The 17,126-nt window shown below is 42.3% G+C and overlaps 1 protein-coding gene across 1 annotated transcript; it reads right to left on the bottom strand.

The window, feature by feature from the left end:
• Positions 1-147: 147 nt before the first annotated feature.
• LOC137402308 (uncharacterized) lies at positions 148-1,914 on the bottom strand. The gene has a single exon (XM_068088805.1). The coding sequence runs from the start codon at positions 1,912-1,914 to the stop codon at positions 148-150; it is 1,767 nt and encodes a 588-aa protein (XP_067944906.1).
• Between the last annotated feature and the right edge of the window lie 15,212 nt (positions 1,915-17,126).

Below are 17,126 nucleotides of genomic sequence, written 5' to 3'. Positions count from 1 at the left end.
TACCAGCTATCTCTCATAGTCATCTAAATACCGAGGACGCCGTTGCTCTTGTTGCGACCGCCTGAGCATTGACGGTTGAAGCTCAGGCTCATCAGGATCTAAATCCCCGGACGGAACCCCAGCAGTCTGAGGCTCACCATCCATGTTTTAAACTTCATCCTTGGCGATCTGAGGACCGTCCTCCACATCCCCCTCTGAGACCTCAGCCACCTCACAGGAATGCAGCTGAGGCGGTGGGGGAGCAGCAAACCCGCGTAATCTATCTAGATTAGGCTGACCGTCTTCGACCAGTTCACGGATGCCGTTTTCCCTACTACGGTCAGTGCCAAACCGCCGTTTGCGGACATCCCTCACATGCCTCGGCATGCCATCCATGCACACGTTGTGCTTTGAAACGACTCCGGTAATCACTCTCGGTGCCCACTGCCTAGTGCACGACAGAGTCGAGGGTTCCACCCACACCTCATCGCCGACAGCAAATTTGCCCTGCCTGACCTCATCCAACCCGCGTAGATTGACGTCAAAAGGCACTCGCCATGAATATCGATACAGATTATTTGAGGGTACCGAACCCCCATCTGTACCCTTGCGAGGCGTGACATTATACCAAAACGTCGCCTCCTCGGGGCTAATTCTTCCCCTCTCAGCAATCCTCTTGATTGTCCGGTGATTCCTCTCAACGATTCTGTTGCCACTCGGGGCGTAAGCGGCACGAAATCTCAGAGAAATCCCCCACTCGTCAGCGAACTGTGCAACAGTTGCTGACCTAAACGCCATAGAATTGTTCATTAACGATTCGTCACACGGCCCTCGTTCAATTACGATCGTGCGTAACTGAGTCACGATGTGCGCTGCCGTCTCACTTGGCAAGCGGCGCCAGATAGCGAAATGTGACGGCCCGCAATCAACCATGGACAAGAACACCTGGCCGCCATAATGAGTCACATCTATGGCCACCCGGCACCAGTTCCCCTCGACAGCCAAGCTGCTTGTTTCCACAAGGTTCTCACCTCTCGGAGCCGGGTCAACGCGCTGACAGGCCTCACAGCCAGCCAGCTCGCGTTTGACCTGCTCCCGTGTCAAGTCACTGCGTACTTGCTGAGCAAGGTACAGTGTTCTCTCGACACCCAGATGGTGAGTCAAATGAGCCGCCCACACAGCATCCCCGAGGGTCTTGCCGGTGAAGATGGCAGCAGCCATGCTCTCGGCTTCACCTCCACTCATCCCACGATGCCTGAGCCACTTCTTGGGCACCCTCGTCATCCTATCCGCCTTGTTCTCCACAGTAGGTACAAGACGCATAGTGACTGATAAGCCGTACTCGGTGATCGTATCACGGATCACCCCCAGCCGACGTTTCACCAGCATCTCTGCAGCACCTTTCGTGCGAACACGATTGCACCCGTCAATTGTACTTGACATCCAATTGACAACTGTAAGAGAGTCAACCGCCAAGGTGAAGGTCTTGAACCCCCACGCGATAGCCAGGTTAACACCTTGTCCCACAGCTTCCAACTCAACAACATTGATGCGTGAATGGTCTGACTCCTTCCTCAGCCACGACGCATCCTCAACAATGCTGCCATCAACCTCAACTGCCACACCGAGGCCCAGAGAGCTAGCATCTGTCCACACAACGACCGAACCATTCGGTCTTACGTGCCACGGACCCCTAACAGGGTCCTCCTGACATGCCCTTGTGTAAAGCTCACTAGCTAGCGAGCTGACCTCCTTTTCAACAGGGGCATCCCAGGCTCCATTGCATCCCAGCCGCTTCAAGAAGCTGCAATAGGGCCGCAACCACCCAGCCACTGGATAATGACCGACAAGTCGGCCACAAAACGAGAAAAGCTCTCTCTTAGTCAGCCCAGCTGGCTTGAGATGAATTTCGGAGAGTGCACTTCCCCTCGACATCTGCAAATGTCCACGAGTATTTCCCTTCAGAGAAATGCCCAACAACCGACCTCCATCAAGGCCCTCTGGCTCTTTCGTCGCCAGTCCATACTTAGCAAGGTGCTTTCTCAGCTCCTCCACGCCAAGCACAGACTCCTGAACCACTATATCGTCGATATAGTGGTCAGTTCCTCGTCAGACCCGCTCGTCGAGCGAATGAACCTTGCCTAGGATTTTGGTCATGATCCTAGGCGCACACGAAAGCACGAAGCCTAAACGTGTCAGCGCATAAAGGACCCCCTTATACTTCACGACCTGGTATTTCCACAGGTCTTCCAAAACATGGATTTGTAGGTACGCGGACTTGAGGTCAACTACCCCAAGTTCTCCACGCAACTGTCTCCACTTCCGGATTTTCTCGCCGCACATAGCGACCGCGTCACCTCCCGTGTGACTCTCAACAAACGCGTTCAGTTCACGGTAGTCCATGACTGGTCGCACTTTGTCCTTCGTTGTTTGGAACACAGCCAAAAGGGGGATAATACCCTCAATAGGCCGACTCCACCTTTTCAATCAACCTTTTGAGATTCAGCTCTCAATTTCAGCACAGTACCGCTCATGCAGGTTAGGTGCCCGAGTACACTTGTACTCCGCGACCCGGGTCTGCAATCCTTTCGGAGATTCTCCGGACCACTGCCAGCTAACGGTCCATCGGCCTTGGGCAACAGTGGCAACAAAATCGGGGTCGTCGACTCGCAGTGACACCAGATCACCACCCAACCCCGACAACGGTGCCACCCTTGCCACGCCGCATGTGCAGCCAGCCCCAGTATCTTGCCCTGCAGGTACTCCACAGCATCCATTCTGATAGGGCTGTCAATGTTCTGATCATGTGGTCAATGACGTCGCCACCCAGCAAGCAGTCAACCCCAAGAATGCACAGCTTGTCCATAACAAGTGCCGTAGCGCCGAAACAGTGTCCCTGTACACCGACGTTCACCCGACACTGACCCTTCACATGAGACGCCTTACCATCCGCTGTCAACAGCGAGTGGCTCGGCCTAAGTCGGGTTGAGCCTGTCAACACCTGCGGACTTACCAGAGTCCTCTCGCTTCCAGTGTCAACCAGACACTAAAAACCGCAACCATTCAGAATTGCTCGAACGACCGGCATACAACTGCTCGTCGTAGGCACGCCAGTCGCCCCGGAAAGCCAAGGACTGTCCCGCAGTACACTCTTACTGCTTGCATGTGACCTCCAGCCTCCCCCTGTCACGCCAACGCCACCTCGGGTCCCCCTGATGTTATGGGACCCCTCGTAAGCCTGGCTTACACGGTGTCCATATAAGAGGATGCGGCGCCCCGAGTTGCATCCTCCTGATGAAAACCCGGCTCATCCTCCGTGAGCCCTGCCGCCGCCTCAGGCGGTGGCCGTACAGGGCAGTCCCGTACAAAGTGCTCCGTGCTGCCGCACCGGAAACACCCGACCCTCTTGCCAGAAGAGGTCTTTTTTGCCCCCGTACTAGACGAAGGCCGCTTAATACGTGGGCAGTCCTTCACCCGGTGTGGACCCCCACATTGAAAGCAACTGTCTTTGCCTCCCGGCTGCTTGCTAGAAGCAGCCCCCAACTGCTTGCCAGAAGCAGTCGCCGGCCGATTACCAAAACTGGCCGCTGAGCTAATTATTGAGGGGCGACCCTCAACAGCTCTCCGGGAAACCAACTTTCCCCTCACTCGGTTCAGCACCGAACCAAAGTCAGCAGTATACGCCTGATCGTGCGTAATTGCCCACTCGTAGACTGACTCGGGCAGCCCTTCATAGAACTTGGTCCTAAAAACCATGTCCTCCATCGTCACCCCCAGTCTACCGATGAGCCGCTCCAAGCGGTCCAGGTACACGTCAACTGTCTCCCCGGATTCGAGTCGACAGCTGACAAAGGGACGCCATGCCTCCTGTCGAGGCATGGCGTACTCGGCAGTCAAAACTGCCTTCATGACATCCCACTGGGATGCCTCGCCCACCCTCATGCGTCCATGGACTCTGGCAGCAGTGCCATCGAGCATGTACGCAATCAGCGTGCACGGAGCAATGTGCTCCAACTCACACAGTCGCTCGTACTGCGAGAGCCATGCGGTTACCTCAACTGCACCATCACCGGCAAATGGCTGCATCTGCTGGCTCAGCCTTTCTAAAATAGGCCCTCGTGCCTGGTTCATCAGATTCGCTAAAAAAAGCGGCATCTAAAACCAGCGGCACTGTTACACCGCTCGCGGCGCCCTCGGGTGGCTGACCACCTCCGCCAACGGTAGATGGCTCAGCCTTTTGGCTGCTCCCGGGCTAGCTCATGGCTCGCTCGTGCTCACCTCAGCCCAGCTGAGTGGCACCACCTAACAACAAGGCAAAATAAATACAAATATATAAGCCGAAATAGCTTGTAAGTTACTAAGTAAAAATAACGCAGCACCAGACTGCCAGCCGTGACAATCCAAAACCTCACCTTATGTCACCCTTACTCCACCTGCACGTTTTACCAGAAAACACCATAGTGCCAGACTACACCAGTAGGGTTACTCACGAGTCACCAAGACTCAGAAAGACTCTTAATAATCTTTTCTAAAATACAACAAGCACAGAGTCACAAGCTACGCGAATGAAGCTTGGATTCCCAATGACAACATGGCCGTTTTTGCTCGTCCGGTGACGCATGCCCACAAACCCTTCCGAGCTATTGGCGGGCACCACGTGACTACTAACTTACAGGTCCAATGATTCATACGCTGTTAGTACCTAAACTAAAAACCTAGTGTAGTATCACTAAACAAAAACAGAAAGCTGATCAATCACACTGGCTATACACGCAATAAAATCTGTAGCTCAAGACACATTGAACATTATATTCAACCTATATACATATGTGTATACATGTTTTCACTTCCAATTAATCCAAGTTTCAGAGCTTACCGACATTCAATGGAGCAGTAAAGCTCTTGTTTTGCTGCTTGACAACAAATTTCACCGTGTGTCATATTCTTCTATGTACTCTTGGAGATCGCCTAAATTGCCGAATGTATGTACAGTATACATCGTAATGGAGTAGCCACCGTCTTTAAGCTGTAAACAAACAGCATGAATACTGTAACAGAATTTTAGGAAGTAATACCGGTAATTGGTTCCGACTGCTACTAAGAAACATCTAGGCCTACTACGCGTCTCCTGACACATGACATCTTGTTCTAAAGAGTGATGCTGACAAGAAAAAAGGCACAAGGCTGTTTCAAGTAAATTGGTAATGTTGCGCACGGTATAATATGATACGTTGTACTCACTTTTAGCTAGGAACAATATTTATTGTTGCTTTTGGCCAGGCCTGTCCTGGTTATTGATAACTGAAATTTGAGCTAACTTGCGAGCGGTCACAATGGAAGGTTTGTGTTATGTTTCTGCACAGAAGCAATTAAATAGAGTATTAAATTAGAGAAATGGTTTATTGCACACTCCAGAGACAACTGATTTGGTAACAGAAAACCCAAGTATTTATATGTTTGGTCATAGAAAAGCTTTGTAAAAAGCTACAAGCATTATTAATAGCTATAATGAGACAGTACTATATAATATTAGCTTGTATAAAGCTTTAGCTAAAAAGCATAATGTTTGTTGGCAAAGTACCAGTAATACTTGGCACTTGCATGACACCTCCTCACTAAGCTAAAGGTTCTTTCTGGTTCTCTTAGACCTTCGGGGTTTGTCTCTGCTATACTCATCTCCATCAGGTAGACGAGGGTTGCGTGGTCTTCTTCTAGACGGAGGTTGCTCTGTTACAGTTGTAGGGGCTGGTAGTTGCAGTTTTGTCTCCTCTGTTATATCAGGTTTATCTCCAGGGTCTTGATCTTCTTCTGTTGAGTATCTTGGTCTGAGTTGTTCAACATGTCTTCTCCAAGTAGGTCCCTTTGGTACCACTTTGACATTGAGACTACGAGTTCCATATATCTTAGTAACAATGGCTGGAACCCATCTAGGTTGTCTGTTGCGTTTAGGTCCATGATACAAGGCATAGCATGGTGCTCCAAGATTGTAGCTGTGTATCTTGCTAACTGTCTTTTCTGCCGATCGGTTGACTTCTCTGGATTGATGAAACTGTGCTATGTGTGCGGGTGATGGCAATAGGGTGTCAATCTTGCATCTCATCTGTCTTCCATTCAGTAGCTGACTGGGAGAGTATCCTGTAGGAAGTGGTGTCCTTCTATAGTGCATCAGGAACTGTTGTAGTGCAGATTTAGGTGAGAGTGACGATTGCTTCATGGCTTGTTTGAAGGATTGTACTAGTCTTTCAGCTGCGCCATTTGTAGCTGGATGGTAGGGTGCTCCAGTGAGGTGAACAATGCTTCTCTCTTGACACCACTGCTGAAACTCTCCTGAGGTGAAGCTGGTAGCATTGTCAGTGACTATGGTGTGAGGGTATCCAAAGTGTGCGAATATCTCCTCTAAGATGTCTGTGGTAGCTCTGGTAGAAGTAGATGACGTCCTGTGTATGCATGGATACTTTGAGTAGGCATCTATCATCACTAGCCATTGGCTGCCCATGAAGTTCACTGCATGATCTAAGTGAAGACGACTCCATGGCTTCTCAGGTAGCATCCAGGGATGTATAGGATACTTCTGTGGAAGCTTCTGGTGTTCAGCACAGGCAGTGCACTGTCGGCTTGTCTCCTCTATATCAGAGTCAATGCGAGGCCAATAGACAGCAGTTCGAGCTAGCTTCTTCATTCTTTCCATTCCAAACTGTCCAAGGTGAAGGATCTTTAATACTTCCTGTTGTAACTTGACAGGAATGACTACTCTGTTGCCATATAGAAGACAACCTTCAGTGATAGAAAGTGAATCTGAGATCTTGTGGAAGAGTGACAGCTGAGTCTCCTTCATCTCTTTGTTACCAGGCCATCCTTCTGCTGTGTAGCGCATTACTGTGGCTAGTGTTGGGTCTTTCTTTGTCTCCTTTGCTAGAACATTGTAGTCTGAAGAGTTGAGCTGTTGTCCAATAGTGTGAATAGTGCATACTGTATCAACATCATCCTCATCTTCTCTTGCATCAAACTCTTTATCAGGTCCAACTGGCAGTCTTGAGAGGACATCTGCATTTTGATGATGCTGGGTAGATCTGTATTTTATGGTGTAGTCATACTGATTTAGTACCAGTGCCCATCTTGCTAGTCTGTTGGCTGCTAGAGCTGGAACTCCTTTGGTAGGTCCTAGAAGTGTGAGAAGAGGTCTGTGGTCAGTTACCAAGATAAACCGTCGACCATACAGGTACTGGTGATACTTCTTTAGAGCAAATATGATTGAGAGAGCTTCTTTTTGTATTTGTCCATATTTCCTCTGTGTGCTGGTCAGTGTTTTTGAAACATTGGCTATTGGTTTCTCACTTCCATCAGGATAACGATGAAATAGTACAGCTCCCAGTCCAGTTTCTGAAGCATCACATGAGATTCCAATGTCAAGATCTGGGTTGAAGTGTGCTAAGACACTATCAGTTGATAGCATATCTTTCAGTTTGCTGAAGCTCTTTTCTTGTTCAGTGCCCCCCTTCCAGGTCTCTCCTTTGCGTGTCAGTTTGTGCAATGGTCCTGTGAGTTGTGACAGATTGGGTATGAACTTGCTGTAGAATTGTGTAGCTCCTAAGAAAGATCTTAGCTGAGTTAAGTCTGTTGGGACTGGCATCTGTTGTACTGCATCTGCCTTCTTTCCTTTAGTGATTCCCTTTGAAGTGAGTTTGTGTCCCAGATACTCTACTGTAGGTTGAGCAAAACAGCACTTGTCTTTTCTACATCTGAGCCCTCTTTCTTCTAATCTTTGAAGAAGTCGATGTAAGTTTTGTAGATGGCTCTCTGCATTGGCTCCACTCACTAGTATATCATTTAGGTATACTGCTACTCCTGGGAGGTCTTGTGTCAGTTGCTCCATGATTTCTTGAAAATACCCAGGTGCTGAGCTTATGCCAAAGGGCAACCTCTTCTGTAGTAGTACTCCTCGGTGTGTTGATAGTGCTAGTCGTCGTTGACTTTCTGGTGCCAACAATATTTGATTGTAGGCATCTGCTAAATCAATCTTTGTGTAGCAATAGCCTCCACCTAGTTTTCTGATTAGATCTTCTGGTAGTGGGATAGGTTTCCTATGTGTTTCTAGCTGATTATTGATAGTCTTGGAGTAGTCTCCACATACTCTGATCTTCCCTGCAGCTTGACCTGTTGTAGATTTGCGTACAGGTACAACTGGTGTTCCATACTGGTTGAATTGAGTTGGTTCCCATATGCCTTTAGCTACACCTGCTTCGTATGCTTGGTTGAGCTCTTCTGTCAAGGCAATAGGAACTGGTCTGGGTCGGCAGAAGACTGGCTTTGTTGAAGGTTTGAAGTTTATCTCTAGTTCAAAGTTCTTGAGACATCCTAGCTCGTCTTTGAATATTTCTGGAAATTCTTTGCACATCTCCTTACACTTGATTTGTAACCTCCCATCTGGCTGGTTCTCTGTGATTGTTGATACAAGGTTCTGTTGTAGCTTGTCATCAATAGAGATGCCTAGTTGCTGTATAGCAGTTCTTCCTAGTAGGTTGAGATCTTGTACAGCACTAATCACAAATGGTAGTCTGACTTCTTTCTGTGCATCCAATTGGGCAGTTAGCTCACATCTGCCAAGCGTCTCTATGAGATGTCCTGAGGCTGATTTGTAGTTAACTGTAGTAGGTTTTAGGTTTGGCTTTCCTAGCTTCTCCCATATTGATTTACAGATGAAGTTGTCACATGCTCCAGTGTCCAGTTCAAGTGTGAAGTTGTCTCCCTCCAGTTTGATGTTTTCAGCAAGTTTCACCATCTTGGTTGATGTGCATTCTATCATCTTTACTGGTTTTTCTGCTGCAGATGATTTCTTTTTCTTGCATGCTCTTTCTATGTGACCTTGTTTAGAACAAAAGTTGCAGGTGGCTGCTTTGAATCTGCAGTCATCCGCTGTATGGTTAGTTCGGTCACATCTGTAGCATAGCTTTCCTTCCTTCTGCTTGTCAGGTGTAGAGTTGTTTTTCTGGATTGGTTTGTATCTTGATTTCTGTTGAGCAACCTTGTTGACTTTAGACGAGTTTCCATAAACTGTCTTTTTGGCAACTTTAGCTGCTTCTTCTGTTTCCTGTGCTACCTGTATAGCTTTGTTGAAGTTGAGTTCATTGTCCTTGACCTTGAAGAGAGATTTGAAAACTGCTTCATTGTTTACAGAGCAGATAAATCTTGTTCTGAGAGCCTCATCTAATGGATATGTAATGTCTATGAAGGCACATGTAGTTGCATCTTGACGAATTCTGGCAGCTAACTCTTGAATAGTTTCTCCAGGTTTCCTCTGCATGTCACTCCAATACTTGTAACGCTCTCTAACAATGAAGCGCTTAGGGTCATACTGGTCTTTGAGAAATTCCAGTATTTCATCCATGTTGAGGTCGTTGATCTGCTTGGGTGTTGAAAGCTGAGCTGCCATATTACTAAGCTGCTTGTAGAGTGTAGGCTGTTGGTTGGTGAGAAAAGTGCCAGCAATCTTGTCTTGATGAATAGAATTTGCTGCAATGAATGTGTTGAATCTGTCTATGTAATCTGTTAGTAGCTCTGCTGTTGGGTCAAAACCTGGGAAGGCTGGAACAGCGGTTGCAGCTGTTTCTTGTTTCCGTTGTAGGTTTTGTAGTAGTAGCTCCATCAGTTTCTTATTCTCCTCCATTCTTTCATCTTGCTGACGTCTGTATTCCTCTTGTTGCTGCTTGAACTCCTCATGCTGCTGTTGTCTATGCTCTTCTTGCTGCTTTCTCTGCTCCTCTTGCTGCTGTCTCTGGTCCTCCTGCTGCTTCTGCATTAGCTTGATCAGGTCTGCTACTTCTGCCATTGTAGTGGTGCAATTTTGAACAGTTACTCTTGTAATAAACTAGAACTCTTTGTATCGATTTTATCAATGATAAAATCTGAACAAAACTCTTTGTAACTGTTCAAAAGAGAAATCCTTGTCGCCAATTAGCTTCTGTTATGTTTCTGCACAGAAGCAATTAAATAAAGTATTAAATTAGAGAAATGGTTTATTGCACACTCCAGAGACAACTGATTTGATAACAGAAAACCCAAGTATTTATATGTTTGGTCATAGAAAAGCTTTGTAAAAAGCTACAAGCATTATTAATAGCTATAATGAGACAGTACTATATAATATTAGCTTGTATAAAGCTTTAGCTAAAAAGCATAATGTTTGTTGGCAAAGTACCAGTAATACTTGGCACTTGCATGACAGTTTGCCACCACAATCAACCTGTCACACAATAAGTGGTAATATTCCCAAGGAAAAAGAGAGAGAGTGTTTAGGATATTATCACAAATATTTCGCAATAAAATTATAAATGCAAGCTAAACAGGAGGTTTATATACAGGCTAGTGACATAGTGGTGGTTGTTGTTTTATTAATTTACAATAAGGCTCTATTATACAGGTACTCACATCAGGCTGGTAGCAGGATGAGTATAAAATATATACCTCAACAATATACCTCTCAAGTCTACAATACACCACTCTTAAATTGGCAATATACTACTCCAATTTGGCAATGCAACACTCTCAAGTTATCAATATACTACTCCAAGTCGGCAATACACCAATCTTGAGTCGACAATACATAATACACCCCTGTAAGTTGACAATACACCACTCAGTCAACAAAACGGCACTATCAGTCAACAATATATTACTCAAGTTTGACAATATACCACTCTTAATCATCAATGAAGATGATGCATGATGTATTCCCAATAAATGAGCATTATTTATTATTTTTTCAGTCGAATATTTGCAGCGTGGGGATGAAAGAGAAATATGTTTGTGGGTTGAAGCAAGTTAGAACGGAAAGAAGACTTCCATGATGGGATCTTTCTACCGTATATACCACATGCTTGGGGAGCAGGATTTTTCTCATGGGAACTAGCTTTTACCGATGGTTGTACTTGTGGTTGGTCAACCGTGAAACAAGTAAAATCTACTTGTTTTACGGTTTCCATTTAATTAGAAAGGGATAGGTATTGAATGATGAGATCATTGAACTTAAACCCCCTAGAATAGCAATCACATGAATTTTATACTGACAACAACATGTAATGCATGCGCCATATTGGAGAGTTAATCGTGTACTAGTTCCGTATGTAAACAAACAGTGAAAAATGACAGAAGTGTACATGTTGAATAGTTATTTTTCACTTTGGTGTTAATGAAAACTTCTTCTACACAACGTTTAGAGTGCCCTGACAGAAGAAAACCTATTTTTAACATATGGAGTAGGATATAATAAATGATAAGTGGATGTAAAATAGGTTTTCAAATACCATAATAATTACTCATACAAACTGTTGTATTACATATGCATATGCCAAGCAAATGATACCATCAGGCAAAAACAACTGTTCCATTATATTACAGATTGTTACACATGCATAAGCCATATAATGGAAAAACTTAGTACATAAAGTATTTCGATAAAAACAACATATGCTGTCAAAACAGAAACTGTTTTCAAGATTTAAAGATGTGGTTGCATCAAATTTGAGTTGATTTTAAAAGAAAGCATTTTTTGTCCATCATTTGATATTTTGTTTGTTGTGTTAGGCGATCTCATTTTCAAGATATCTGAAGATTGAAATTGAAAAAAATTGATTGCAGTAAAAATGCTCAGGCCAAAAAAGCATGCACTGACTTGCCCAAAATGATGTAATGAGTGATACAACCTATCTCTATCTCTTGTATTCACATCGGCTATTGCGATAAACGTCTAGTACTATGAGGCTCTATTGGCATATATTTTATTTTGCATTTGCTCATGTTGGCTAAAATAAAATTTTAAACCTAGCTATTGATACATTATTATAAATGTCTCAAATGCCTCAAATGAGGAAAATTAAAACTTTGTCATATTACCTTCCTTTAAATGCTCTGTAAGCATCCGAGTACCGACTATGATTTTGTCGGCCTACGTTAATTAGGTCATCGAGTTAACTTATTTCATCGCGGCGTTTGTATTAGCTAAGTTTTCAGTTACTACTCACACCGGAAACTAGCTACTAAACAAAATAAGCATGCAGCCATCTTTGAATATAATATGTTCGAATATATAGCGAAACCATCTGCATCCCAAAAAGTAATGTATAGTCAACGTTATCTAGTCATCATTCTAATTTGTAGTAAAATTTGCTGTTCGATTAGTTAATTCAAGTACACAACGAATGGTATCATAAGTTGACCAAAATTTGAATGGAATACAACGTCAATTTCATTGAAATTGATTAACCCACCTATTCTGGCAAAGTATTACTAAAGCCATTCTTGCACTTGGTTGGCAGTTTGTGGACTCACCTGTCTTCACTCAGTAGGGTGGAGCATAAAGTTTTTGGAACTTAATATTTAGTCTGTTGGAATTGAGTGGGGTTATGCAGAAGTACCTGCCAATACAGCTCTGATTACACTTCATAAATCCATCCATCAGAGAAGGTTTTAGCACAGATGGCAACAGGGCTATGACGCATTGATTATGTGCTGCAAATTATGTTTTGCATTGTCTTCAACACTATTATTTTATTATATAATTTTTACAAGCCAAAAGGTTTTTGTCACAGCAAAAAGTTTTAATTAATCCAAGTTGTGGCCATTCACATAGTTTTATCTCATATAATAGGGCAAATTAATCTATTGCAGAAATTCAAACAAAACATTATGGTTTGTGCAGCCCACTTTCTTGTCTCTCTTTCCCATTTATGGCAGTTTCCAGACCGACACGACTGTTCCTCTATTGAACCACATGAACATCCTTTAACAATAAAACAAATGTCATTCATATATACATCGTTCTAACGCGTATCTACTGAAAGCTTTCAATTTGAGAGTTAGATAGAATGCGAGGGTAATTTTCAAAATAAATAAATGTTTAACAAAAGCATAAATATGCAAAGCCAACAATTCGAAGCTTTGTTTCTAAAAGTTGAACATGAGCATTGATCAATCGATGTTCTTCACTTTTCACAATTGACAAATGAACATAAATTCTAATCATAAATCTAATTTACCAGCTAAAAATGCCAAAAAAATTTCAAGCAAATTTTATAGCTAGATGAAACAATAAAAAATTGTGAAACGGTGATTCATGATAGCAAAAAGTTATAATTTTACTTATTAGTAGATGTATTTATGATACTCATAATTAAAGATAAATTTACCTGTTGATGCCTGTCAGCTCTAACCATAACCTGTCTGCCCCAATCTTTAAAGGTTGACTTGCAACAAAATTCACATTACAGTTATTTGATATCAAAAGATTCCCCATGTCTTACTCTGTTGTGTTGTAGGTGCAAAATATGTGGAAAGGTGATTACAAGTTCCTAAAAGCTAAAAAACGAACAGTTAATCACAGCCACACGAGACCGCCGTAGTTTGGATTTTCTTTCCAAACGGCTCAAATGTGACGCACTTGTAGGAGGTGGTTTTTGTTTAGACTTTCATGCAACTTTATTCGGCAAAATATTTTCACAAATATACTTCACGCATTCGATAAAACCATGTCCATTGTTCTTACGCGTCTATTTTATTGTCATTGTAATGCTGTCGCTTTTAGCACTGATATCTTATAACTTACCGTAAAAATTCTTTTAATTTTTAAACCTTACCTCGAAGGAGTACATATCATTGTCTGATAATCAAAACGAGCCTGTTGGTCACTTGTGATAATCGAAGAGTGCTGTAAAAATTATTTGCGAAGTATTGGGTCACATGATCAGATTACGACTTGACGATTAGATCAAGCTGAAGCAAAACTGTAAAGTATCAAGCATCTATAATTGATACAGGGTCTTCGGTAAAACCCAAAGTGTTTGTCATAAACTAGTGCTACGGTAAGTTTTATACTGAGCTTTTTATTGGCCTTTCAATTCACGTGAGAACATCACGTGACAAGACACTCACTGAACTGTGATGACTACGTCAGAGAAATTAACAGATTCCAATCTATAGCGGCTTTTTGTTTTTGAGCTTTTAAGAGCTTGTAATCACATTTCCACATATTCTGCACCTTCAACACAGCAGAGTAAGACATGGTGAATCTTATGATACCAAATAACTGTAATGTGAATTTTGTTGCAAGTCAACCTTTAATCATCTGATGCTCAGAAAACTTTGAGGCACCTTCGCATTGTTACAACTATGTTGTTCATCAATAAAATGTCTCGGTGCAGTAATTCAGTGAATTAACGATATCAATTAAATATCGATGCCGATGCATGTTGCTAGCAGAATCTACTACTAGCCAATGCGCGTGACTAACTAGTAATACAGGTAGAGTAAAATCCTTAATGACGAGAACTTTCTAAATCACAGACAACCCGTTTTACGAGCGATAGTATCTAATATGACTTTAAAATTTTGTGCTGATGATTGGCTAATGAAAAGATCTTATATTTATTGCTCGTGGATCCTTTTCAGATGTATCACTCATTAGGTCACTAATGAAGCACCCGCTGGAATCTGAGCTTGTTTAAAGATGGCGTCATTCAAACGCATATATCTCGGGACAGGGTTAGTCTACAAAGACAAAAATAACATCAAATTGTAGCTGATGTTTTAGCCTTTTATTGGTTTTAGTTTCATTAAATTAACCTTTTTGACCGAGCCACATCATCAAGTGATAATAGCTCATGCATGTATGACGTAAAATACAGTATCTGTGAAAAATGGAATAAACTACTGCAACAACTAAACGGAAATTAAAAACAGTGATTACAACAACAGCTATAGATGTATATCACAGTGATTTGATTGTTACTGGCCTTTAAAAAGTACTACTTTAGTATTTTATGCCGCAAAGATGCATCTTGCAGTTTGAATGTACATTTTTAGCATGATGATGCTGTCGGGGATCATAAATTGACTGAATAAGGTTTTTCATCAATGTAGCAGAGGTTGAATATGCCATCTGCTGTGTCTGCAAGGTGTTTCTTGAAGCATAGCACATCACTAGATCTTACACTACTGATAACATACGTCACATAATGAAGTGGATTTGGCTTTGCATTAAAACGAAAGTATCGATCTGCAGCTAACAGGATCCTGATGACACTGTCTGATGGGAGCACCAATTATCCATTGTTTTGTAGCTCGAGTAAAGTATACAGATGTCGGTACTGGATACTTGACTTAGTGGTAACCAGCGACTGACGACCAATGTCACGTGACAGCACTTTAGTTAGCTTTTTCACAATGTAGCCAGCTATATAGACTATACTGTTACCTATAACAGAAATTTGACATTTGAAATCTTTGTAAGCTCCACAAACTGATCAACTTCTGGAGTAGCCTGTGTGATGAGAATCTCGTTTTGAGCAGTAACATTACCTGTCTTACCAGCATTTGATTATGCACCACATTCGCTGATAAGTTTGCAAAAGGTAGCCTTAAACTGAGTAACAGTAGCATTATTATTCCAACCACCTAAGCAAAAAGCATCAATTATAACAATTACATAAAATCAACAAAAAAGAATGTTTTATTCACATAAAACATAGTACCGTTAATATACAACAATACAGCTATGGGCATGAATACAGCAGAAAACTGTAGTCATGATCCTGAAAATAAAATAGATCAGAATTCTACCACACCGCTATGTAAAATGAAAATGTGGCAATTTTCAATGGAAGTCATTTACACCCATCTTAGGCATAACGCTTAATGGAAATTTCATGGAGATTGTTTCAACAGAAGTGACAACATACAAATTGCAGAAATACTGCAAAGAAGTACAAAACATTGCCACAGATGCATTGCTAAAGAGAGTCATATCAACATCTTCTGCTAAGCTGCAAACATATACATAAGCATTTGCTGTGGCAGCTGTCGCTGTTTTGCTCGCTGTCTAAGATTTCTGAAAGAATTTTAGGTATACATGTATCTACTTTAAGTTGAACAACCTATTAGCATTGCGCTTGACAATATTTTTTTGAATTCAATCATTGAAAAGCACCATTCAACATTAAAAAATAAACCTTTAAACGACTGGGCAGTGTAAACAGTGTGGACACAGCATCTGGTTTCAGTCGAACATTTTTACCTGTTCTGTCAAAACATGGATCATTGAAATGTTTGTTGCAGACAAGTGCTAAAGAATCAGCCTTATTCACTCTTTTGCTGTTGCGATACCATTGTAAATAATGAGAGTTCTCACTTACTTTGTTTGGAATTCTAAAAATTAAAATGAAACTGTAGCAGTTAGTTAGCAACAGTAGTAATAACAATAGTATTATTACTCTTACCTCCTTACTTCTAGCTATATCCAGATATAACAATAAATAGTATTGTAGGCACTAAAAACAGTTTTGTCAAATACTAATTTAAAAATAACGCAATAGTTTATAGTTTCTAAATATTAATATAACAAAAACTTCAAATTTAAATAATAAAACACCTTTGTTCTAAAGGAGAAAAAAGTTTACTCACTAGCTAATGAATTGATCCAATCACCGACAACATACAGTCAAACTCGTAGACTTAGTAGTGACGCTGATCAACTCTCACTCACCCAGTGACTAGTGTAGTAAAACCAACTAGTGGCAGTACTAACTAGTAATAGCCCAAATAGTATTAGTAGTAGACTTTAGCAATAATGATAGAACTAGTAGTAGAAGTCACTCACTTGTAAAATTTCATGCCCCCTTTCCTTTGAAAGTACATTCCTATGGTTTTGGCAGTTCATGGAATAGCAATAGCACTGTTCACCTACATCATTCGGTATCTTACATAAATTATTAGTAGTAATCTCAGTAGTCTGCCCCTTGGTTTTAGCAGGGTATTCGTGATCTTCTATAGCTGTTAAATCTGAAACTAGATTTCTTTCTTACATTGAACAAAGTGAAATTTTTCTAAACGCTAACTCAACATGGCGCCAGCCCAATTTTCATACTCGCGAATGATGTTGGCCATTCCATGGGTTTTGAGTTCAATGGATGGGATATGTGATGCTTAGACTACCATGACCTCTGAGCACACGGGTGTTACGGTTAGTCACAGTGGTTATGATAACTAGAGTAAGCCAGAAAATTAAATAGTACTAAACAGTATATAAGTACATGTTAGTGCAAAGGAAGGTGGAGTCCTCTTTTGTAACAACACATGTGAGTATATATCTTCATATATTA

Source organism: Watersipora subatra, chromosome 8 (assembly GCF_963576615.1).
Source record: "Watersipora subatra chromosome 8, tzWatSuba1.1, whole genome shotgun sequence".
NCBI classification, from domain to species: Eukaryota; Metazoa; Bryozoa; class Gymnolaemata; order Cheilostomatida; family Watersiporidae; genus Watersipora; species Watersipora subatra.
The sequence above is the reverse complement of the archived record's forward strand: the minus strand, read 5'-3'. Positions and strand labels throughout refer to the sequence as shown.